The 24,644-nt window shown below is 38.4% G+C and overlaps 1 protein-coding gene across 1 annotated transcript in view; it reads right to left on the bottom strand.

Moving 5' to 3' along the window:
- LOC126482097 (dynein axonemal heavy chain 7-like) overlaps window positions 1-24,644 on the bottom strand; it is a 482,833-nt gene that overhangs the window by 328,535 nt on the left and 129,654 nt on the right. Inside the window, exons 8-9 of the mRNA XM_050106073.1 lie at window positions 18,360-18,576; window positions 1,796-1,931 (exon numbers count right to left, since the gene is read on the bottom strand). Coding sequence (XP_049962030.1) covers window positions 1,796-1,931; window positions 18,360-18,576 — 353 coding nt within the window. The remainder of the gene's footprint in view (window positions 1-1,795; window positions 1,932-18,359; window positions 18,577-24,644) is intronic.

The following is a 24,644-nucleotide window of genomic DNA, read 5'->3' as shown; positions in this document are numbered from 1 at the left end:
ACATTAGGTCTGTTTTGGAAGAAATACATTTAGGAACAAGGAACGGAATGCGATATCAACATGATGGGTGTCTGGCACATTTGAAATGAATTGCAGAGACAATTCCCAAATCATTGGATTGGACAAGGAGGAGATGTGTTGTGGCTGCTCATTCGCCAGACTTGACACCTCTGGATTTTTTCTTGTAGGGATGCGTAAAAGACATTGTTTATAAAGATGTTCCAACAACACCTGAAGATAGGCGAGAGAGAATTGTCAGAGTATGTGCTTCGATAAGTGCTGATGTGATAAGGAATACCACACAATCCATGATAAGAAGATTGCAGCACTGCATCGATACCAATGGTCATCACTCTAACACCTTCTGTAAATGGGGTTTCATGCCACCTTTGTGACCTTCATTGACCTTCAAAGACCTTACTGTTACACATCATTGGATTCATCTCGATAGCTGATATCAGAAAATAAGTGCCCAACTATAGCATCCCTTTTAAAAAGGCTAAGTTGACATTTCTATCTCTGAAGTAAACCTACCTAACAATAAAAAACTAATGTCATATTATGACCCACGTTGTCTCATACAACTTTTGTCCGACAAACTTTTCAGTTTCTGTCATACTTTTGGGGTTATTTTTGGTGGCAATAGTTAGTGATTCACCATGTATATTCAACAGTCTCTCTGGACAATTTATCTACAGAAATATCATTTTGAAATTGTACATTTTAATGGAGAGGACAATGTCAAAGCACATACTTTGTCCTGTTTACTACAAGGTATATCAGAATTCATATATTTATTACAGCCTACATCAGATTATAGAATATTACTAATGAAGGACAGTAATTATAAATAGTATTTCTCAGATATGTGTAGAAACATGGAAGTACTGGAGGATGGTGGTCTTAGATTGAGAAAAGTAAAGCTACTCATTACACAGAATCAGAACAAAAGGGTTTTACAACATTATATGTTACATGATAATGTGTTGTTCTACAGACAGAATGTACCTTCTGTCATTTTTTAACATATGCATACCTGCTACATGTCAAGATGCACTAAGCTGGTACACATGTCGTGTGCGGGTGCAGTTTGGTTCTTTAAAATTTTCCAGGAAGCGTATTATATATTATTATTAGCCTAACATGCTAAGGTGTGATCAACAGCTGTTAAAAAGTTGTCTACTTTGTCACAATGGTAAACCTACAAACAAATAACTAACCAGCAGCATCTGCAAAACAAATAACTAACCAGCTAGAACATGAATAAAACTATATCTAAAGAACATACATGTATTATTATCATACTGCTATTCAGTTCAACACTGTGTAGTGTTGCCTCATATGTGCAAAACTTTTGCCACTTAATGTGAGGAAACCAGACTTGGAAAGGCCAAGGGAACCATCTTTAATATGTAAGAAATTCGTAGCAGAAAGCAAACCACAAAGTTATAGATGCAAGTAAACTAGTTACCACTATGTGACTACATGCCCTGTGTATGTTCAAATGGTTCAAATGGCTCTGAGCACTATGGGACTTAACTTCTAAGGTCATCAGTCCCCTAGAACTTAGAACTACTTAAAGCTAACTAACCTAAGGACATCACACACATCCATGCCTGACGCAGGATTCGAACCTGCAACCGTAGCGGTCATGCGGTTCCAGACTGTAGTGCCTAGAACCGCTCAGCCACCCCAGCCAGCTTCCCTGTGTATGTCTTAGGGAATTTCAACTCTCTCAAAATGTTAGCATATTGATGTGTTTGTCTTGAAACAATTAAAATTTTACATTTGGTACCTGTACACTGATGTGAAAGGTGAAAGGTATGCCATAACTCCACAAGATACTAAAACATTGCCAGGCAGGTTATCAAGTGCGAGCTGCAATGAGTCAGACGCTTCTGTCCAATGAATTCTCTCTCCTTCAAGGCTTCCTAGCAATGAAAATTACAATGTTTATAATTATATTCTGAAAAAACATAAATTTCATCTGTATTGCTCTCTTTTTAAGTAACTGTTGACATTGGAAATCCAGAAAAAGCTGAATACATGGATCATTTTGAAAAAAAAAAAAAAAAAAAAAAAAAAAAAAAAAAAAAAAAAAAAAAAAAAAAAAAAAGCCAAAGAAAATTTGTGGACTAATGAAAATTTACATTAATATCTTCTAATGCACTACACTTAGAATGTATCCATGTACACTGTTTAAATTGATAGGCTTTACAACATATATTTCAATGAGAAGCTTGTACAATAACACTTTGCAGGGTATCTCTCCAATTTCCCAATAATGTCTGTAAGTAATATCTTAGATCTGTTTTTGGTAAAAATATATCTTAGTGAAGCAAACCAGTATACAGTTTCTGTCCCACTTTACTTAAATGTAATTAAGGCATTGTATCCATTTGTCAGAAACAAACTGCTCTATAACTTCAGATGCAGTACTTGATTTTGTCACTTTTTTTGGGAAAGAAATATCATTAGGAAATACTCAGTCACTACGTCATTGGGTTAAACTGGTATGGTCACTTTTTGAACTAATCACATGCATTAAACTACTCTGCTGAAAATAAACATATCAGGGATGGGCTACACAGCTTAATATGTTGTACTTTCTGTTATCCTTTAGTATAGTGCATGCAGAATGTTGTGGCTGCTTGATGCTCAGATGGCAAGGCACGTGTGGGGAGAGCAGTAGAAGTGGGAGATATGGGCAGGCACTGTAGGGGAAATGCTAAGCACTGGAGGGGAAGTGCCATTCTAAAGTGAAGCCTACACTCACAATTTCTGTAAATATTAAATGGGGACCCTCCATGCCTACACTTGCATGGCGACCATTGAAAACCACCTACTGTCACCTCTGTTTTGATTAGTATCTAAAAACAATTTCGCTGGCTTGTTAACAATTTGTACCTTTCAGAGAAGCATCATGAGAGGCAAATTTTGAGTAAAACCTACACATTTTCCTGGTTGCATGTCAAAATTTGCTTCTTTTACCAAAACACAGCAGAGTTTACACAGTCTTACATCATTAATGTGTTGTGCAGATGCAGTTGCAAAATAATTCTGAAAAAGTGGTTTATTAAGTTTATTAAGTGAGGAACTGAGGAAAAGTAAGGTCAGTAGCTTACAAAAAAGCACATTCCCAGTACAAAATAAACATATAATGTCTGCATTTATGTTATTCCAAAAACCATAGCATTTCTCATTTCACCAGCTATTGGTGGCCCTTAAAAACTGCATTCTTTCATCAAAAAAGTCTGTATTTAGTGGAATAACATGGTGGATAATGAAGTTTTGCATTATAACTGTATCACAAAATGGTCTCCTGTTTGCATGCTATTATTTGCCAAAATCTCATTTTGATATCAGAAACCATTTACGAAATATGAGGATGTGGGTATTTAACACTGGCTATATCGTTGGTATGGCATGATAACAAATGAGGATGCTACATCATATCAGTTTTCTTGACTTTGGTGACAGATATAGACCTCCAGCCAAGTCTAAAGAAAAATTCAATATGTTACCTAAAATTCATATGCTGCAACATATTATGCATTATGCACCAAACACAAAATCATAGTGACCTCTATTTTTCATTGCAAACTTTTTTGAATTTCCCACTGTGTCTTACTTCCACATAAATATAACAATAACAAAATGATGGGAATGCCATTATGAACCTGAAATATAAAGCTATAAGTAAAGCAAAAATGACTTTTTTTTTTACTGAATAGTTTTTATAAAATTGTTTGGGAAAGATTGTAGGGTGTGTACGTCAATTCTATCATCGCTGACTGGCTGAAAGGTATCAGATACTGTTGGCTTCCCCTTCTGACCAAATGATTGAACTCGCCCAGCACTTTGGATGAAAATTGTTCACTCACATCAGTCACTGTATCCTGCATGGGCTGTACCCACTGAGTTTTAATAAATGAAGACTCTTGTACAATATATGACTGGTACCTTCCTTTTACACCTACAGTTGCCACCCACTCCTTCTACAAGTACATTGGAAGACCACTCTTTCAGTTCGCAACTTAGTGCCCTATTTCGCTCAGTGTCTTCCCATCTGGCATCCACAATGGTACTCTGCCCATTTGCTTCTTCATTCTCATACTCTGGGCTACATCTCCACAGTCTGAAGCAAATAGAGTGAAAGGTCGCAGGCTATATTAACTTGAATGGAATATTTTATGGTGGATTCCTGGAAGTTGGAGGACTGTTTCAGCAGCTTTGGTTGAATTTCATGGAGTGTCCTGTTTCTAGGCAGTACTCAGGGACCACTGACCTACCCCAGTTGTCCTATACATATATGATATTGGTGTTCAGAGATTCATTCATCCAGGGATCTGACTCTTTCGTCCACTTACAACAAATCACTATGGCAGAGGCAATAGTACACTCCACACTTGTGGAGGACTAAATCATCTTTTATACTGCCTAAGAGCAATTTAATTTTGGTAGGGGGCAGAATATGAGTTGCACTTCATGCTTCTCATAATGTGACAGATCCATATTGACTGAGTGACAGCATATGGAATGGAAACATTTCCTCTTTGACTTTCTGTTTTCTCACAAGAACGTGTCTGGGATCAAGACAAATTTGCTGCACTGTTTAACCATTTTAGCAGAATACCAATTTCAGATGAGAAAAATTTGTTTTTAACCTGTTCTGATTAATCAAAATTACAAACCATTTCATTGACATAAAGTATCTGCCAAAAAGTTAACATTATGTTTATTCTAACTTGTGGCATTTATTGATTGTCTACATTTTGATAATACTAGGAGAAACAAAATAAACAAAAAGAAATGGTTTACATTAATTTTTAGGCCATTTTCTTTTCTACTTTTTTTCCGTACTGATGCTGTAGTCTGTGGTATCATTATTTTTTTTAACCATTGTCATCATAATCTTCATAACAGCACAACATTGAAATTTATATCTTCGTTATCACAAATATTTGGCTGTTTCTCCCAAAAATTTTGCTATTTCTGAGATTATCATTATGATGGGACCTGAGAATACATGTTGGATTTAACTTCTGTACTGACATGTGATTGTCACAATGTCTCTTGCTTCCAAACATGAATCCTACCCGTCACTCACTGTATAGAATCAGCTGACCTACTGCCTTTCATACTCATCATACAGCATGGTGACTGCTGACAACATTGAAGCAAGAAACAGGAAAGCGCACTACTGGCCATTCTGTAGACTTTTACTGTCTCCTCCAGAAATGAATACTATTGTTGAATATTTGTCTAACATTGAAGTCAGTTTGATTCCAACTACTAATGGATTTAGTCGAGCTGCAGTTTAAATGTGGTGGACGTTCATAAAGAGCCAAAGTGTGCGGTATAGATTCCCATGGTTGGCAACATTATGAAATTTGCTGTTTGCTCATTGCTGCCATCTCTGCAATCATTATTGCTGTCAGCGAAGCTGGTGTCACTGTTCCCCGTCCAACCATTATATAATGCTGAGCTTGCGCAACTGTTAAAAATAGACTGCAATAGCTTTTGGCAGGTAGGTCATATGTAACAACACCAGCTAATATATAAACGAAAGATTGCAATTATGATTCAGTCCCATTCTTGAATTTTTGCCTGTACTGTGATCTAGTGACAAGTGTCAGTGCTATCTCCATGAACGTCTTGCTGCTATAATTTAGTCTCATGAAAGCAATTACAGACAGTTTAATATAATTTATTTCCTTTGTTAGACACTGCATTCTGTATTAATTTTCCTTCTTGTTTCAACTGAATGTCACCATCATATTCTACAACTGGTAGTGTTTTTACCCTAACATATGAACAATGACCTAATTTCTCTTGTGAAATCCACTTATAAATCATTACAGTCTCTCATAACCAAATAAAATATTGGCCTGTGATCTGAATCAAGTAATGGTTTTGAAGGACAACATTTCTGCTTTTGAATGTTACTTTTACTTAAGAAGGGGCATTAACTTTTGTAAACAGTATCCATACATGTATGAGAATATGTATTGCAAACCTGTTCAAATACAACAAATTTTTGTAAGATGATAGAATTTAATGTATTTCCTCCTGTGTATCACAAATTGTCGAATTTTAATCAGAGCACTAGACTGTTGTGATGTATAGCTCACAGTTTCTCAAGTATCTCTTGCACTAGTGAATGTCATGTGATTGTTTGAGCAATGTCGATATTGTATCGAGTGCTTCAGCTTATTGGGAAATCATGAGCCTCTTGGAATGTGAATGTCATTTGCTGAGGCCTGCCCTTCCAAATTCTTCAAATAAATCTGCATGTGACTTCAACAGCCAAAATTTCATCTCTAAATCTAAGAAGACCCCAGTAAATGTCAGACTACCCCTATAAATGTAGGACTACTTGTATATCCCCTTCTAAACCACATAAAAATATTGACCTCAGCAGGAATAGTTTAATCTGTGAGTATAAGATAAATCTGAATTTTCTGACTGGGGTAAATATGACATTCTAATTCAGCTGTTAAAGTTTTCAGCCTGTGGTACATCATGAGTGTTCTGCAGAACACCATTTCTCTGCTTGGATGATCACTATCCAAAGGCAGATATATGTTCAGAACACATGTTTTACAGTGAACACTATACCCCAGTGTGTCATCTACTTTTCTCCTAACCAGTACATCCCAAAAAAGCAGACTCATTCCACTTCCACTACCGTTACAAAGGTATGTAGAAAACTCCTGAATTTAGACATTGTATGATTTCTTATAGTTTGTCTTTCTTATGTGGCTAAATTACAAATGTGTTGTCTACATAGAAAGAGAATACAGTTGGCTTTCAAGTAGCAGATATCATGGCAGCTCCTTTGTGGTGTTCTGTATACAGGTTGTGGTGTAACATACCGAATGTCTACCTATGAGACAAATGATGATAGCTGAAGTGGAAGTGTTTTTTTTCATTATTAGCTTATTAGCTCAGATCTGCGAACTGTTGTCTGTGCGTGTATCCTTAGATGGATGGCTGCCAAGTGTCTCATAGTTGGGATGACAATAGGAGTTGTGTTATGCACTGTGACAACTGCTAGCTTGGCAGTTATTCAGAGCTACTATGTCTCAGCTTGGAAGTATGTTTGAAGATGCTCAAATAAATGACATTGGGTCTGTTGTTGTATAAAGAAAATGTACTTACATGAACAACATGTACACAAATACAAGTTGCTATTTTATACTGACTGTGAATTTATTTGTGTAATATGTACAAATAAATATTTTCTGAGTAATATTTAGATAACTGTAGAGAAAATTATGTTATTTACAACTGAGCAATTATTCAATACTCACTGAAGTTCTTGTAATTAATTGCAGCATAAATAGATGACACAATGCTTATTTCAATAAACATGTGAACAGAAAGATTGTAGGCTCTGGACAGATTCTCTCAGATGTTTCTTGCCATTATGTACACAAATACAACATAAGAAATGGCAATGAAGGTCAATTTGTACTTATTGTAGGGTAAGATTACAGAGGAACAGTTCCCCAGTTTCTTTCTATGACTAAACATACTGCTCTATACAGAGCTCACCTTTTTAATTTGCCAAAGATAGTTAATATTTTCAGATTAGAATTTTTTTGTGTTTATCTTGTTATCATATTTGCATCTATTAGAATATGAGTAAGTGTTCTGGTAATGCATACACTAATGTGATGATAATAAGAGTGTATTTTGAACTAGGCAGTAATGATATGCGTATAAGGACTTATAAGATGCACTTACAGTAACAATCTGGCTTAACTGAGAAGATTACATAATAAACTTATAGAATGTTGAGGTTACTACAAAACAAGAGAAAGGTACATCATCTAGAACTTTATTTTATTTTATTTGTTTTATTTAATTCATTTCTTTAATTGAGAACCAGAATTGTAGATGCTAGATATTAGCAATGTCATTTTGAAAAGGAAAAGAAAATGGAAAGATGAAAGGTATACTTATAAAGTAACTGAATTACATTCTAACATCACAGCAAGATTCCAATGAGATCCACGTAGGGAAATTCAGAGCCGAGGAACACAAAATGTTTGCAATAAATAAAAATTATCATATGGTCACATCAAATAAAATGTGCAGTAGTATACTTGTGAGACATCACCTGGAGGAAGCTCAGAATTTGGGCAAGGATTCTAGATGAAGTAGGAGTAATTTACCTCAAAACATATGAGAAGAGAGTAGTAATAATAAGCAGGATACTCTGCCCTTATACGTAAATTGTGTAAGGAATAGGGTAGACACACCAAAGATAGGAGGACCGACACTTGAATGAAATGAAACTGAGATTGATATAGCTACACTATACACTATCGGACAGAACATTATGACCTCTTGTGTAAAGCCTGTATGTCTACCTTTGGTGGTGATGCATCATTGCATAGAAGCAATGGGGCCTTGGTAGGTTGCTGAAGGGACTTGGCACCACGTCTGCATACACAAGTCACCTAATTCCCGTAAACTCGAGGGAGGAGGGCAGTGAGCTCTGACACCACGTCCAGTCACATCCCAGATATTTTCAATTGGGTTCAAATCTGGTGCGTTGGAGGCCCAGCACATTAGCTGGAGCTCATGACTGTGTTACTTGAACCACTCCATCACAATCCAGGCCTTATAACATGGTACATTACCTTGTTAAAAAATGCCACTTCCGTTGGGAAACATGACTGTCATGAAGAGATGTACACTGGCTGCAACCAGTGTACGTTACTCCTTGGCCATCATGGTGTGTTGCTTGCTCCAATGGACCCATGGATGCTCATATGAATGTTCCCCAAAGCACAATGGAGCCACCAGCAGCTTGTCCCCATTCAGCAGTGCAGGTTCAAGAACCTGTTCTCCTGGAAGATGATAGATTCATGCCATCCCATTGGCATGATGAAAAAGGTATCAGGATTCATCAACCCATGCAATGCTCTGCCACTGCACCAACATATAGTGCCAGTGGTCATGTGCCCATTTCAGTCACACTTGCTGATGTCATGATGTTGGTACAAGCATGGGTTGCCAGTTGTGGAGGCCCATTGTTAGGAGTGTTTGGTGCACTGTGTGGTCAGACATACTTGTACTCTTGCCAGCATTAAAGTTTAATGTTAGTTCACCACAGTTGGCCACCTGTCTCTTCTTAATAGTCTGCCCAGCCTACAACATCTAATATTTGTAATAAGCAGTTGCCACCCAACCCCACATTGTCTGGATGTGATTTCATTTTGGTTTTCCCACATGTTGAGGACACTCACCACAGCACTCCTTGAACAGCTGACAAGTTGTGCAGTTTCTGGAATGCTTGTGCCAAGCCTCTGGACCATCAGAATCTGCTCTCAGTCAAACTCAGATTGATTATGCACCTACCCCATTCTACGCATGAACAGCATGCTCATTGATATGACATGCACCAAGTGTGTGTCTGACTAGCAGTCATTCATCGCCAGGTGATGCTCCTATCACTTGAGTGGGTTTATGTCAATAATAGGTTGGTGATTATAGTTTTCTAGCTGATCAGTGTATCTGTGGAAATTTAATGGTGGTTAGGAGGTGGCCTTCTGTGGAAGGAGGTGTCATTGAGAGATTCTATGGAGGTTGAGTAGTGTTGGTTTTGGGGTTTACTCCAAAGCTGTGACATGGGGGTACTACCTGACTTGTAGTGGTATAATTTATATATTGATTTAATAAAGGAAAAATAGTGATATGAGTCTCAGTTTTGTGTGCTATTCATAATGCAGATAGCATGGAGTAAGAAAATATAGTATGCATGTCAACAAAACATTCTTACTTGTTCCAAATTTGCAACTAATCTTGCTTGATGGTAGTGCCACAAAGAATACATTTATATGCAGTGGTAAAACATGAAATGTTTGTTGAGAAATATGATTAACATTTAAAAAAACATTGGGTATATCTAAAGACTCAATTTGTATGTATGTCATGCAAGGGTACTGTAGTATATTTTTTATAGGTTTTGTATGCCTCTCGAATGGGTGAATTTTGAGCAAGGGGAATTTGTACTATTTGCAATGCAATATGTTCCATGGTTGGGTTTGCACAGATTGCTTAGGGCTTAAGTTAATATGAACGTGATAATCATTTACCTACCTTACCTAACTTAAATGAAGAGTAGACCAAATAAGAAGTGAGCTCACAAGTTTCTTTGGTACTTTAGTCAATAACTGGTTACTATCGGTGTTGCTACTCTCACCATAGGATGCCAATAGTAAGTTGTGAGAACCAGTTTATTGGGACTGTGGATGTGAAGCAGGTGGTGTCTGTTTTGGTGGATTAGCAAACATCAACGTCCTCTGGGCCACCAGTGATGTATCTCTCAGGGAGGGATCCAGGGAGTAGGGAGTTTGGGGGATGGGTATCTGTCTTTTGGGGGTCTGTCATCTTTACATCTTCAGTTCTAACATTCCTAGTCTTTCTTTATCTGTCTTTCTTCTCTGCCAGGACCACCTTGTCTATTTTACTTCTTTTCACCCGTTGTCGAACCCTTCTCTTATCCAGATACTTAAACCTATTTTCACAATACTGACAGAGCTATTGTTCTCATACAACTAGCTTTGGGTGAAGTTAGTCAGTGTGAAACTGATAATAAAAAATGAAATTTACTTGTACACAATGGGTGTGTTTAAGCAATGAATGTTAAGTCCCATAGTGCTCAGAGCCATTTCATTAAGCAATGAATGTTTATCCCAATATAATGATATAACTTGAGTATAAACTAGAAGTGAAACTGTCTTACTAGCACTCTTCAGGGTCAGTCCAGGCATATAGAAAAATGGAAACAATGTATACACAAGCTGGTACTTCGTACAAAGGCTTTATGCTGATTACTTTCATTTCTTGCAGATTAAAATCAATAAGATAAAAAGAGATGAGTTGTCCAAGCTGTAATCTTAAAATGCTAAAGAGTGTTTGTAACTACAAATATTTTATATTTATTTATTTAATGGCGTTGTAATGACATCATTCATCTGATGAAAGTGGTATGTTGCAAAACGTATCACTTTTGATGAGGCAAATCTACCTAGCTGATGAATGATGATAATCACAGTGAAAGTATTTTTTTAAATTATATAATTAGTTTAGAATTGCAAACTATTTGGAGTTCCATCATTGTTTGTGCATGTACACTGGATTAGATGGTTTTTGCATATCTCCAAGTTGGCATGATAATGGTGTTTTGCTACATATTGCAGTAGTTGCTGGATTTGCAGTTATTCCATGCTATGATGTCTCAGATCAGAGAAGCAGGATGCGCCATAGAATAATGAGGGAGCCTTAACAATGGTGCTTATTTTGGAGAACATATGACAGTTCTGTTCTATTTATCAGGTTTTTATATAATTGTCTTTAGGACTATCAGGTAAGAGTTCAAGTAACTTAAGCATGAATGTATGAACATACACTGTAGATGCGGTGTTCCCTTATACCATCAACTGTAACAAAAGACATAATATAAGAGCTGTCAGAAGGAATATTTTCTATACTTTAGCAGAATATGAGAATTGATTAAATCTTCCAGATTCCAGCACAAGAACAATTGCAGTGGTGAAGAGGTCTATATTAATAATAACTACATGGCTTGTCTGAATATTCCAGAAGCAGCAGTACAGAATTTGAAATCAATAATGTTCACAGTCTGAACATAAATGCACTATTTCAGACAGAGGGAACACTTCTAGGTTTGAAAGGGAGCTAGACTTGGTTATCCCGTCCTTCATTCAAATTAGTCTCCAACAAAGAGAAAGTAGGTGGCAGTAAGGAAGTTAACAAGCCTAAATAAGTCCATTCTCTTGCCATTGATGTATTAGCTGATCATCTTCACAGACTGAATGAAATCATTCTGAAGCCAAGAAGAATTTTGGTTCACATACTTTGAACTGAATGAACAGTTGTACAAAGCTCCAAGAGTTGTGAAAGTGGTATTTCCATTTGCCAACAAACCTGCTTCAAATTATCTCTATAGGGAAGATGCATACACAACGTGAGGAAACTTATAATTCCCACTTCATGAAAGGATGATCTTTTAGTGCCCTATTCTTTCTTGTAAGGTACTTTGATGAACAATTTGTGACAACATGCCACATTGCAAAGACAACATGCCACATTGACACGGCAGAAGCAGGGTGGAACAAGCTGAGGATGTGTAAGGTACTGGTGAGAGAGAGGATACATTATACTTGCAATGAGAATGACAGAAATTCCAGGGAAATGATCAATGCCCATTCAGGTTGGTCAAAAGATTCAGTCCAAGGACCTGGAAATGAAAAGATAGCATCACATGGTCCAAAGAAGAATTTAACAAGAATAAGGTCACAGAGGGACAAATTCCAAAATTCTCCTGTTCTCTGAACACTACACAGCTGAGAGAACCAAGCAGGATGCTCATCAACCTAACCAACAAGGATCTTAACTCTTCTCCAGTGCCAAAGGCAGCACCTACTTACACTCTCATCAGTGTAGTGGAACCTTGGAATCAGTCAAAGATGTTGACTGGAGAACATGTACACACAACTGTCAAAAAACTACACTTCAGGAAAAGAGAAGGCAGCCATGCAACATCTTAACTAAGAAAAGACTGTGTGATATTGCAAGCAGACGAAAAATAAATAAATAAAATAAAAAAACACCTTACTTGCTTTCAAAAGACACTATATCAAAAAGATGAAACACTTCCTGGCCAACCATGTAGACAGAAGACTACAGAGGGATCTTATGAAAAACTCAATGAGAAGATGATGACTTCTCCAAGGATGTGACTTTCTGAAAGAGACAACAAAGAATTTGCATATGCTATGAAGTTTGCCTGAAATTTCTTCTCCCATTGTCAGCAACACTAGAACACCAATATATGATTTTGCTAGGTGCCTGAAACACAATTTTTGAAAGATGTCTTGGCAAATGTGAATACCACATTTGACACACAGAGTCTTTGTACAGTGGCAAAGCCAATTCAAATTCTTGTCAGCTGCAGTGACATTTCATTCTTTATGAAGGTGTCCCTAAATGAAACCTAAAGCTGATCAGTGAAAAATTCATTGACAAGACAATGGGTCTATTTAGACATGTCTTTGTGCCTATTTTTTCTCAGACAGAAACTATAATGAGCAGAACAGATGGGGTAACCATGACTGGCCCTCTTTCCATGTCAGTGAAATCATGTGTATGGAACACGTCTAAGTAACATCTGTTAAATCAATCAGGAAATTTATCACAGACTCAAATCTGTACTTGCAAGTGCAAGACACAGGGCTTGAGGAGGCAAAAAGCCATGAGCAAGCCTTAAGACTACTGATGTTACTTTGCTTTGAATGTCATTTTCACTTCTTGTTTAGCAGATGAACTGAGAGCTGCTTAAATAATTTTAAATAATAAAGACAGCTTTGCTGAGATTAGATTCCAATTAAAGCACATTTATTGTGAAATGTGATTTATTCATCTAGAACATACAATTTTCAAATCATTTGATTTGGTGTATAGGGGGCATGTCAGGATTTAAAATAAGAAACATTTTTAAGAGAAGCACAATTATCAACATTGGTCAAATTTATGATGATTATTTTGTCGATACTAAGTTTCATTCTTAGTTTTACATAAAGTGTCAGCAGTCTAAACACTACATTGAGTCTAACTTCAGTATTATTCAGTGCTTCCTCATTAGTTACATGATCGACCCATCTAATCGTCAGGATTCTTCTGTAGCACCACATTACAAAAGCTTCTATTCTCATTTTATCTAACCTGTTTATCATCCTTGTTTCACTTCCATACGTGGCTACACTCCGTACAAATACTTTCAGAAAGGACATCCTAATACTTAAATATATATTTGAGTTAAGAAATTTTTCTTCTTCAGAAATGGATTTCTTGCTATTACCAGTCTATATTTTATGTCCTCTCTACTTCAGCCATCATCAGTTATTTTGTTGCCCAAATAGCAAAACTCATCTACTACCTTAAGTGTCTCATTTCCTAATCTGATTCCCTTCCTACCTGATTTAATTTGACCGTGTTCCATTATCCCTGTTTTGCTTTTGTTGATGTTCATCTTATACCCTCCTTCCAAGACACTGCCCATTCTCTTCAAATGCACTTCTAAGTCCTTTGCTGTCTCTGACAGAATTACAATGTCATCAGCAAATCTCAACATTTTTATTTCTTCTCCCTGAGTTTTAATTCGAATTCCAAATTTTTCTTTGGTTTCATTTACTGCTTGTTCAGTGCACATATTGGATAACATTGGGGGTAGACTACAGCCCTGTCTTACTCCCTTTTCAACTATCACCTCCCTTTCATGCACCTCAACTCTTATAACTACCATCTGGGTTCTTTACAAGTTATAAATAGCCATTTGTTCCCTGTATTTTACCCCTGCTATAAAAATAGTTTTGTCTTTCCTTAAACTAACATGTAAGATAAGTCATAGGGTCACTATTGCCTCGTGTGTTCCTACACTTCCATGGAGCCTGTAGCAGGACTTTGAATTTCGCCACACTACACTCGTTCCCTCAGATATAAATTATACCGTCGCAGCTGTATGAGCGCTCGACGGCAGAGAAAATATATAAGAAAAGGAAAGTACTAAAAATGTAACCCTTTTTGTTTTTTATCCGTCTTTTGTCTCTCGAGAGCGGAAGCTTAATGCAGACGTAAAAACTTATTAGCTAGTGTTGGTCTGATTAAGATGAAAAACAACTTATTGATGTGCAGACATATTGTGGAAATTTGTATGAAATTCAGAGGATGGAAGCAGCAACATAAAATACATTGCATTTAATCTCAAGACGATTTTGATTTGTATAAATTAGTGATTCCTGGACGATTGCAAGATTTCGGAGCACCTACTACTTTTCACGCAGAAACGAGATACGAAGTAGGAGATTTTTGAAGACCTGGACGCCGCACAAAAGAAGACATGTTAACATGGTAAAGGATGAACTCTTATCTACGCCATTTCTCCATGTTAATCCCGTTTTGTTATTCTCTGTTTTTTTTTTTTTTTTTTTTTTTTTTTTTTTTTGTGGAAATTGGTTTGACTTTTGCTCAGAAACGCCACAAGGACCACCACAACAATAGCTTTTCTGAATCACGAAGTCCGATAACTTTTCTGTAATACGAAGTCTGTTTTGCATTTCATTCTTTCCCTATTAATGATTTTAAAACCCCCTTTTTATTCACCATTTCTTCCCACATTTTCAACCTTTTCTTTTCTTCTCTTTTTCTTTTTTATTAACCATTACAAGTCCAAACTGATCTTCCATGAGGACCACTTCTACTAGTTTTCCATTCATTTGTAAGGAATTCGTGTTGGTATTTTGCAACCATGACTTATTAAACTGATAGTTTTGTAATTTTCACACCTTTCTGCAACACATTTTTTTGAATTGGAACTACTACATTCCTCTTGAAGTCTGAGGGTTATTTCACCTCTCTCGTACATCCCCCATCCAAGATTGAAGGATTTTTTCATGGCTCTGGCTATCCCAAGACTACCAGTAGTTCTTACGGGATATCATCTACCTCCAAGGGTCTTGTTTCGACTTAGATCTTTATAAGCTTTGTGAAATTCTTCCTGCAGTATCGTATCTCCCATCTCATATTCACCTATGTCCACTTTCCCTTCTACAATATTGCATTCAAGTTCATCTCCCTTGTATAGGCACTCTACATATACTCCTTCTTCCACCTTTCCCTTCTTTGCTTAGGACTGATTTACCATCTGAGCTCTTGATATTCATGCAGCTGCTTGTCCTTTCCCCAAAGGCCTCTTGTTTTCCTGTAGGCAGTATTTATCTTCCCCCAGTGAAATAAGCTTGTATATCATTAAATTTGTCCTCCAGCCATTCCTGCTCAGCGATTCTCCATTTTCTGTCAATAAATTTTTTAAATCTTTTTATTCCCTTCCACCTGCTTTATTTACTACATTCTTAAATTTCTGCCTTTCATCAATTAAATTCAATACCTCTTGCATTATCCAAGGATTTCCACTAGGCCTTGTCTTTTTACCTATCTGATCCTCTACTACCTTCATTGGTTCATGTGTCAAATCAACTCATTTGTCTTCTACTGTATTTCTTTTATCTTTTCAAAAACACACAAAAGACCAGAATCAGAAGCAGTGAACTTAAACAACTAACAATCAAGTTATTTCAATTAATTATTGCTTACATATTTGTGAAAAAGCATTAATATTAGGTTCACTCTTCGTGGAATGGATTTTGTTATAACGTCAAGTTGAACACGTATATTTCGAAACGACACAACACATATAAGTCAATGAGCAAGTTGACAAAGCAAGACATGTGAACACGGTAACATTTGAATGAGCACTGAGTCCAAGTCTAGCGGCCACTGGCTGGCTGGCCGCTTAGGTAGCACAGCTGCTGCATGGCTGGCAGACAGCGTCGCATGTAGAGGACGTGCGTAATTGAGCGGCGGCACTTTGAATGATAGGCAAGTCACAACAGATTTCCTAGCACATACTTTTCTCTTCATTAAAGTTCACCAAAGAATTTGCATAAAACTAAATTTTTATTTCTGAAATATTTCTGTAAGTGAAATTTATTTCTACTAAAATTATACTTCTTTGGATAGAGAAAAACTTCATGAAATTGATTCTGAAAGGTTGTACTTTCAAATTAGAATGATAATGCAACAACATATTTAATAGTACTATTTCCTGAATTACAAAGCTTAGAAAAAAAGGAAACATTTCTTTACATGTTATAGACGTAGAGATTTCAAATGAGCTATGTCAGTCATAGAGCTAATAATTGTTAGTGATCTTAAACTTTCAAGTGCATGTGTTTTACTAGTCTTCAATTTTGAATATTTCCTTAGACAAAATATTTCTACATGATGTATTTATGTTATCATCGGCTGCATGTAAATTATGTTCATAACACTAAAGTTTAGGAAAATAACAGCTTAACAAAGAATTTACATATTTTATGCATATATGGTATACGTATGAGGCAAGTAAATGAAAATAGAAAAGACAAAAGTATACATACTAAGTATGATATCAGAGCATGTGGAGCCATTCCACATTGCTATGTTTAAGATTGCTTTACTTTCATACACTTGCACACTTTTGTGGAGGATCTGTCTCATTATGAAGAATCATTAGGTGTGATGCATATTCCACCAAGACACTGTTGGGCAGTGTAAAAGATGATTTAGGTCTCCACAAATTCAGGTTGTATCAGATCTCTTGCTAATGGGAACAGTCTTCCACAAGTCAAACTGACAGAATAACACAAAATAGAACACATATCTAGAACAACCAACTTGAAAACAAGTCATTCCATGATTTTTGATCAAATGAAGGCACTGACACAAGACTTCAACTTCTGTGATTCCATCATGAAAGAATCTGTGAAATTAAAATTTTACTTTATTAATGATCACTCAGGTTACCATCTCCCTAAATCCAGACCTAAGCCAGAATATGAGAATGATAAAGCAATGGTCAAAGAAGAGGATGGAAAGTAACTCTGGAGAAGCTAGATGGAATGACACTGTGGCAAGTATGGCACCACAACATGAATTGAACATGGAATGTCTGGCCCTATGGTGGTTGTGCAGAAGGAATAGTGGAGATGGGCAAGTAGGGTCTGCAGGAATAAAAGGAGACTTCTGTTATTAGTCAGTCAGCATACTTGTTGATAAAAACTCATTCTGTTGCTGCACAACTGTTGTTTGCCAGAAAATACACAAGGAAAACTGTAGAATCATATGATACAATTACTGGTGCATGCCATGAGTCTTTCTCTTCAATTACTGTTGTTATTGTCTTTTTTTAATATCTAAACGACCATGAAAATTTATTTAATCCTGGAATTACTTAAACCCATTATCCAATTTATTCACATGATGTTCGGTGTCTTACATCACTGAGTATCACTTTAATTATGATGACAGATATCTTTTTGCCACTTGTAATGGTTGCATATTACGGCAGTTTGCAATAAAAAATGAAACCAAATTTAATGATTATGTCTTTATCATGTATCTGTCAAGTGTTTAGAATTTTCAAACCTACCAATGTGAATGCGACAAAGCTGTAAGTAAGAAGGAAGGCTTGAGAAAAACTGGAGACACAGTGACAAAAAAAAGGAAGCACTTCATTTTCCAGAATGAGAAGAAAGAGTATCAAACTCTCCTCTATCTTAGTTGTAGATGTTTTCATTTCTTTTTGCAATATTTGACACAATTCTTGTTTTCTCATTGATGTAAAGTAATGGTCTATGTTTGCTATGACTTTATAATGTTACATTTAACTGTTAGTAAATAATTTTGTCTTTAAAGTGGTACAATTTTATATAAATCCTTACGAATAAGTCTGTCAGCTCGCTGCCACTTGCTGTCTGCCTCAGCTTCTCTAGCTTCAAGGTCAGCTTTATGATCAGCAGTTTCCTCACGCACTCTGTTCAGTTCTAATAATTTGGCTTCAAGGTCCTTCTGCTTCTCTTCTTCACTAGATAAAACAGTGCTGAATTCTTGTAGGACTGCTTCAGCTTCCGCTAATACTACTTTTTTTGGTTCTAATACCTAAAACAGACAATGAAAGATCAACAGTGAAACTCAATCTGTTCAGAGACCAGTGGTTCCTGTCCCATTTTCTAATGGACAGATATAAAGCAGCGATAAACTAACAATCTAGAAGCAACATCCAAAATCTTAGTTCAGATTAACATAAAAACTATTATTTTCCTGACTTTACATCTACTTGTATATCTACAGCCATATTCTGGAAACCAATGTAGGGTGCATGGCAGAGGGTACATCGCATTTTACCAATTATTAGAGTTTCTTCTTGTTCCATTCACATATGGAGCACAGGAAGAATGACTTTTGAATGCCTCTGTGCATGCAGTAATTATTCTAACATTATCCTCATGATACCTGTGTGAGTGACACATAGGGCATTGTAGTATACCCCTAGAGTAATTGTTTAAAGCTGGTTCTTCAATTTTGTTAACAGATTTTCTCAGGATAGTTTATGCCTTTCTTCAAGAGTCTGCAATTTCAGTTCCTTCAGTAGCTTTGTGACACTCTCCATGGATTAAAGAAATCTGTGACCATTTGTGCTGCTCTTCTCTGTATACGTTCAATAATCCCTGTTACTCCTATTTGGTATGAGTCCAAGACACTTGAGCAATATTCTTGGATGGGTCACACAAGTGATTTGTAAGCACTCTCTTTTGTAGACTGATTGCACATATCCAGTATTATACCACTAAACTTAAGTCTACCACCTGCTCTACCCATGACTGAACCTATGTGATCATTCCTTTTATATCTCTACAAGTGTTACACCCAGGTATTTGTATGAGTTGGTTAATTCCAACAGTGTGACTCACTGATATTATAATCATAGGATATTATGTTTTTTTCATTTTGCGAAGTGTGAAATTTTACATTTCTGAACATTTAGAGCAAGTTGCCAATCTCTACACCATATCGAAATCTTATCAAGATCAGACTGAATATTTATCAGCTTCTCTCAAATAGTACCTCATTATAGATATGGCATCACCTGCAAAAAGCATGATTTTGCTATTAATATCGCCTGCAAGGCCATTAATATACAACATGAACAACAAGGGTCTCAACACACTTCCATGGGGCACATCCAAAGCTACTTATATATCTGATGATGACTCTCCATCCAAGACAATGTGCTGTGTCCTCCCTATCAAAAAGTCTTAAATGCAGTCGCAAATTTCACTTGTTGCTCCATATGATTGTACTTTGATAAATAGTGTAAGTGTGATACTGAGTCAAATGCTTTTCAGAAATCAAGAAACACTGCATCTAACTGGTTGCCTTGATCCAAAGCTTTCAGTACATTATGTGAGAAAAGTGCAGTTGGATTTCACATAATTGATGTTTCTGAAAACCATGTTAGTTGGCATCGATGAGGCCATCCAGTTCAAGATACCTTGTTAATATTTGAACTCACAATATGCACTATAATTCTGCAACAATTGATGTCAAAGATATTGGACGGTAGTCAAAGATATTGAACAGATATGGGACAGTAGTATTGAGGATCACTTCTACTACTCTTCTTGTAGACAGGTGTGACCAGTGACTTTTTCCAAGAAGTGGACACAGTTTTTTGTTTGAATAGTCTAAAATAGATTAAAATGAGAAGAAGGGCTAACTCAGCCACAAATCCAGTACAGAATCTGACAAGGAAACCATTGGGGACTGGAGCTTTGTTCAATTTTAATGATTTCAGCTGTACCTCAACACCACTGACAATAATACTTATTTGATTCACCTCTTCAGTGGTATGAGGATTAAATTGGGGCTATTCTCCTGGATTTTCCTTTGTAAAGCAACATTTGAAAATGGAGTTAAGCATTTCGGCTTTCCATTCCTGTCTCATTCACTAAGGACTGGACACCAACTTTGGTACCAAATGGTTCAAATGGCTCTGAGCACTATGGGACTCAACTACTGAGGTCATTAGTCACCTAGAACTTAGAACTAGTTAAACCTAACTAACCTAAGGACATCACATACATCCATGCCCGAGGCAGGATTCGAACCTGCGACCGTAGCGGTCTCGCGGTTCCAGACTGCAGCGCCAGAACCGCGCGGCCACTTCGGCCGGCACTTTGGTACCACTGACAGCCTTTACACATGACCAGAATTTCTTTGCATTTTGTGAAATGTCAATTGTCAACATTCTGCTTTGACAGTCACTGAAGGCATCATGCATCGCCTCTTGACAGCCAAACATGTTCTATTCAGCATCACTCAATCTATAACCCTGCACCTTGTTTTACACCTATTGTGCAGTAATCTCTGTTTCTTTAGAAGTTTCTTTACATTGACTCTATGTCATGGAGGTTCCCTCCCCTTATGATCTGTTCTTCATGGTATATATCTATCCAGTGAGTGGGAAACTATTCTTTTAAGCTTGAGACAGAGTTACTCTACATGCTTGAGACCTGTGCCGTAAGTCTCAAATTCCTCATTGAGATACAACATTACTGATTTTATGCCTATATATATATATATATATATATATATATATATATATATATATATATATATATATATATATATATATATATATATATATATATATATATCCCCCTAAAGTAAGTCTTTCCGCTCCCGGGATTGGAATGACTCCTTGCCCTCTCCCTTAAAACCCACTTCCTTTCATCTTTCCCTCTCCTTCACTCTTTTCTGATGAGGCAACAGTTTGTTGCAAAAGCTTGAATTTTGTGTGTATGTATGTGTCTGTTTGTGTTTCTATCGACCTGCCAGCGCTTTCGTATGGTAAGTCACATTCCACGTAGGAAAAATATATCTAAAAACAAAGATGATGTGACTTACCAAATGAAAGTGCTGGCAGGTTGACAGACACACAAACAAACACAAACATACACACAAAATTCAAGCTTTCGCAACAAACTGTTGCCTCATCAGGAAAGAGGGAAGGAGAGGGAAAGACGAAAGGAAGTGGGTTTTAAGGTAGAGGGCAAGGAGTCATTCCAATCCCGGGAGCGGAAAGACTTACCTTAGGGGGAAAAAAGGACGGGTATACACTTGCACACACACACACATCCATCCACACATATACAGACACAAGCAGACATATTTAAAGACAAAGAGTTTGGGCAGAGATGTCAGTCGAGGCAGAAGTGCAGAGGCAAAGATGTTGTTGAATGACAGGTGAGGTATGAGTGGCGGCAACTTGAAATTAGCGGAGATTGAGGCCTGGTGGATAACAGGAAGAGAGGGTATATTGAAGAGCAAGTTCCCATCTCCGGAGTTCGGATAGGTTGGTGTTAGTGGGAAGTATCCAGATAACCCGGACGGTGTAACACTGTGCCAAGATGTGCTGGCCGTGCACCAAGGCATGTTTAGCCACAGGGTGATCCTCATTACCAACAAACACTGTCTGCCTGTGTCCATTCATGCGAATGGACAGTTTGTTGCTGGTCATTCCCACATAGAATGCGTCACAGTGTAGGCAGGTCAGTTGGTAGATCACGTGGGTGCTTTCATACGTGGCTCTGCCTTTGATTGTGTACACCTTCCGGATTACAGGACTGGAGTAGGTGGTGGTGGGAGGGTGCATGGGAGAGGTTTTACACCGGGGGCGGTTACAAGGATAGGAGCCAGAGGGTAGGGAAGGTGGTTTGGGGATTTCATAGGGATGAACTAAGAGGGTACGAAGGTTAGGTGGATGGCGGAAAGACACTCTTGGTGGAGTGGGGAGAATTTCATGAAGGATGGATCTCATTTCAGGGCAGGATTTGAGGAAGTCGTATCCCTGCTGGAGAGCCACATTCAGAATCTGATCCAGTCCCGGAAAGTATCCTGTCACAAGTGGGGCACTTTTGTGGTTCTTCTGTGGGAGGTTCTGGGTTTGGGAGGATGAGGAAGTGGCTCTGGATATTTGCTTCTGTACCGGGTCGGGAGGGTAGTAGGCAGAGATTCGTTCTGTGGGGGCTTGGTAACCAGCTACAATGGGCCGGCCGGGATGATTGGGTTTGTGAATTTTAGGAAGAAGGTAGAAGGTAGGGGTGCGGGGTGTCGGTGGGGTCAGGAGGTTGATGGAGTCAGGTGAAAGGTTTTGTAGGGGGCCTAAGGTTCTGAGGATTCCTTGAAGCTCCGCCTGGACATCAGGAATGGGATTACCTTGGCAAACTTTGTATGTGGTGTTGTCTGAAACCTGACGCAGTCCCTCCACCACATACTCCCGACAATCAAGTACCACGGTCGTGGAACCCTTGTCCGCCGGAAGAATGACAATGGACCGGTCAGCCTTCAGATCACGGATAGCCTGGGCTTCAGCAGTGGTGATGTTGGGAGTAGGATTGAGGTTTTTAAGAAGGATTGAGAGGCAAGGCTGGAAGTCAGAAATTCCTGGAAGGTTTGGAGAGGGTGATTTTGAGGAAGAGGAGGTGGGTCCCGCTGTTCCAGGCAGGGTTTAATTTGGATAGTGTCTTGGGGAGTTGGATCATTAGGGGTAGAATTAGGATCATTTTTCTTCGTGGCAAAGTGATACTTCCAGCAGAGAGTACGAGTGTAGGACAGCAAATCTTTGACGAGGGCTGTTTGGTTGACTCTGGGAGTGGGGCTGAAGGTGAGGCCTTTGGATAGGACAGAGGTTTCGGATTGGGAGAGAGGTTTGGAGGAAAGGTTAACTACTGAATTAGGGTGTTGTGGTGCCAATCAACACAATCTGGCACCACAACGCCTGGAATCCTTACCCAATCCGTTACCCCCAGAAACCATCCTTGTAACCATTGATGCCACTTCCTTATACACAAATATCCCGCACGTCCAGTGCCTCGCTGCAATGGAGCACTTCCTTTCACGCCGATCACCTGCCACCCTACCTAAAACCTCTTTCCTCATTAATTTAGGCAGCTTCATCCTGACCCACAACTTCTTCACTTTTGAAGGCCAGACATACCAACAATTAAAGGGAACAGCCATGGGTACCAGGATGGCCCCTTCGTACGCCAACCTATTCATGGGTCACTTAGAGGAAGCCTTTTTGGTTACCCAGGCCTGCCAACCCAAAGTTTGGTACAGATTTATTGATGACATCTTCATGATCTGGACTCACAGTGAAGAAGAACTCCAGAACTTCCTCTCCAACCTCAACTCCTTTGGTTCCATCAGATTCACCTGGTCCTACTCCAAATCCCATGCCACTTTCCTTGATGTTGACCTCCACCTGTCCAATGGCCAGCTTCACATGTCCGTCCACATCAAACCCACCAACAAGCAACAGTACCTCCATTACGACATCTGCCACCCATTCCACATCAAACGGTCCCTTCCCTACAGCCTAGGTCTTCGTGGCAAACGAATCTGCTCCAATCTGGAATCCCTGAAGCATTACACCAACAACCTGACAACAGCTTTCGCATCCCGCAACTACCCTCCCGACCTGGTACAGAAGCAAATAACCAGAGCCACTTCCTCATTCTCTCAAACCCAGAACCTCCCACAGAAGAACCACAAAAGTTCCCCACTTGTGACATGATACTTTCCGGGACTGGATCAGATTCTGAATGTGGCTCTCCAGCAGGGATACGACTTCCTCAAATCCTGCCCTGAAATGAGATCCATCCTCCATGAAATCCTCCCCACTCCACCAAAAGTGTCTTTCCGCCGTCCACCTAACCTCCGTAACCTCTTAGTTCATCCCTATGAAATCCCCAAACCACCTTCCCTACCCTCTGGCTCCTATCCTTGTAACCGCCCCCGGTGTAAAACCTCTCCCATGCACCCTCCCACCACCACCTACTCCAGTCCTGTAACCCGGAAGGTGTACACAATCAAAGGCAGAGCCACGTGTGAAAGCACCCACGTGATCTACCAACTGACCTGCCTACACTGTGACGCATTCTATGTGGGAATGACCAGCAACAAACTGTCCATTCGCATGAATGGACACAAGCAGACAGTGTTTGTTGGTAATAAGGATCACCCTGTGGCTAAACATGCCTTGGTGCACGGCCAGCACATCTTGGCACAGTGTTACACCGTCCGGGTTATCTGGATACTTCCCACTAACACCAACCTATCCGAACTCCGGAGATGGGAACTTGCTCTTCAATATACCCTCTCTT

This window comes from Schistocerca serialis, chromosome 5 (genome assembly GCF_023864345.2).
Source record: "Schistocerca serialis cubense isolate TAMUIC-IGC-003099 chromosome 5, iqSchSeri2.2, whole genome shotgun sequence".
In the NCBI taxonomy this organism is placed as follows: domain Eukaryota; kingdom Metazoa; phylum Arthropoda; class Insecta; order Orthoptera; family Acrididae; genus Schistocerca; species Schistocerca serialis.
This window is presented reverse-complemented; position numbering and strand designations above follow the sequence as displayed.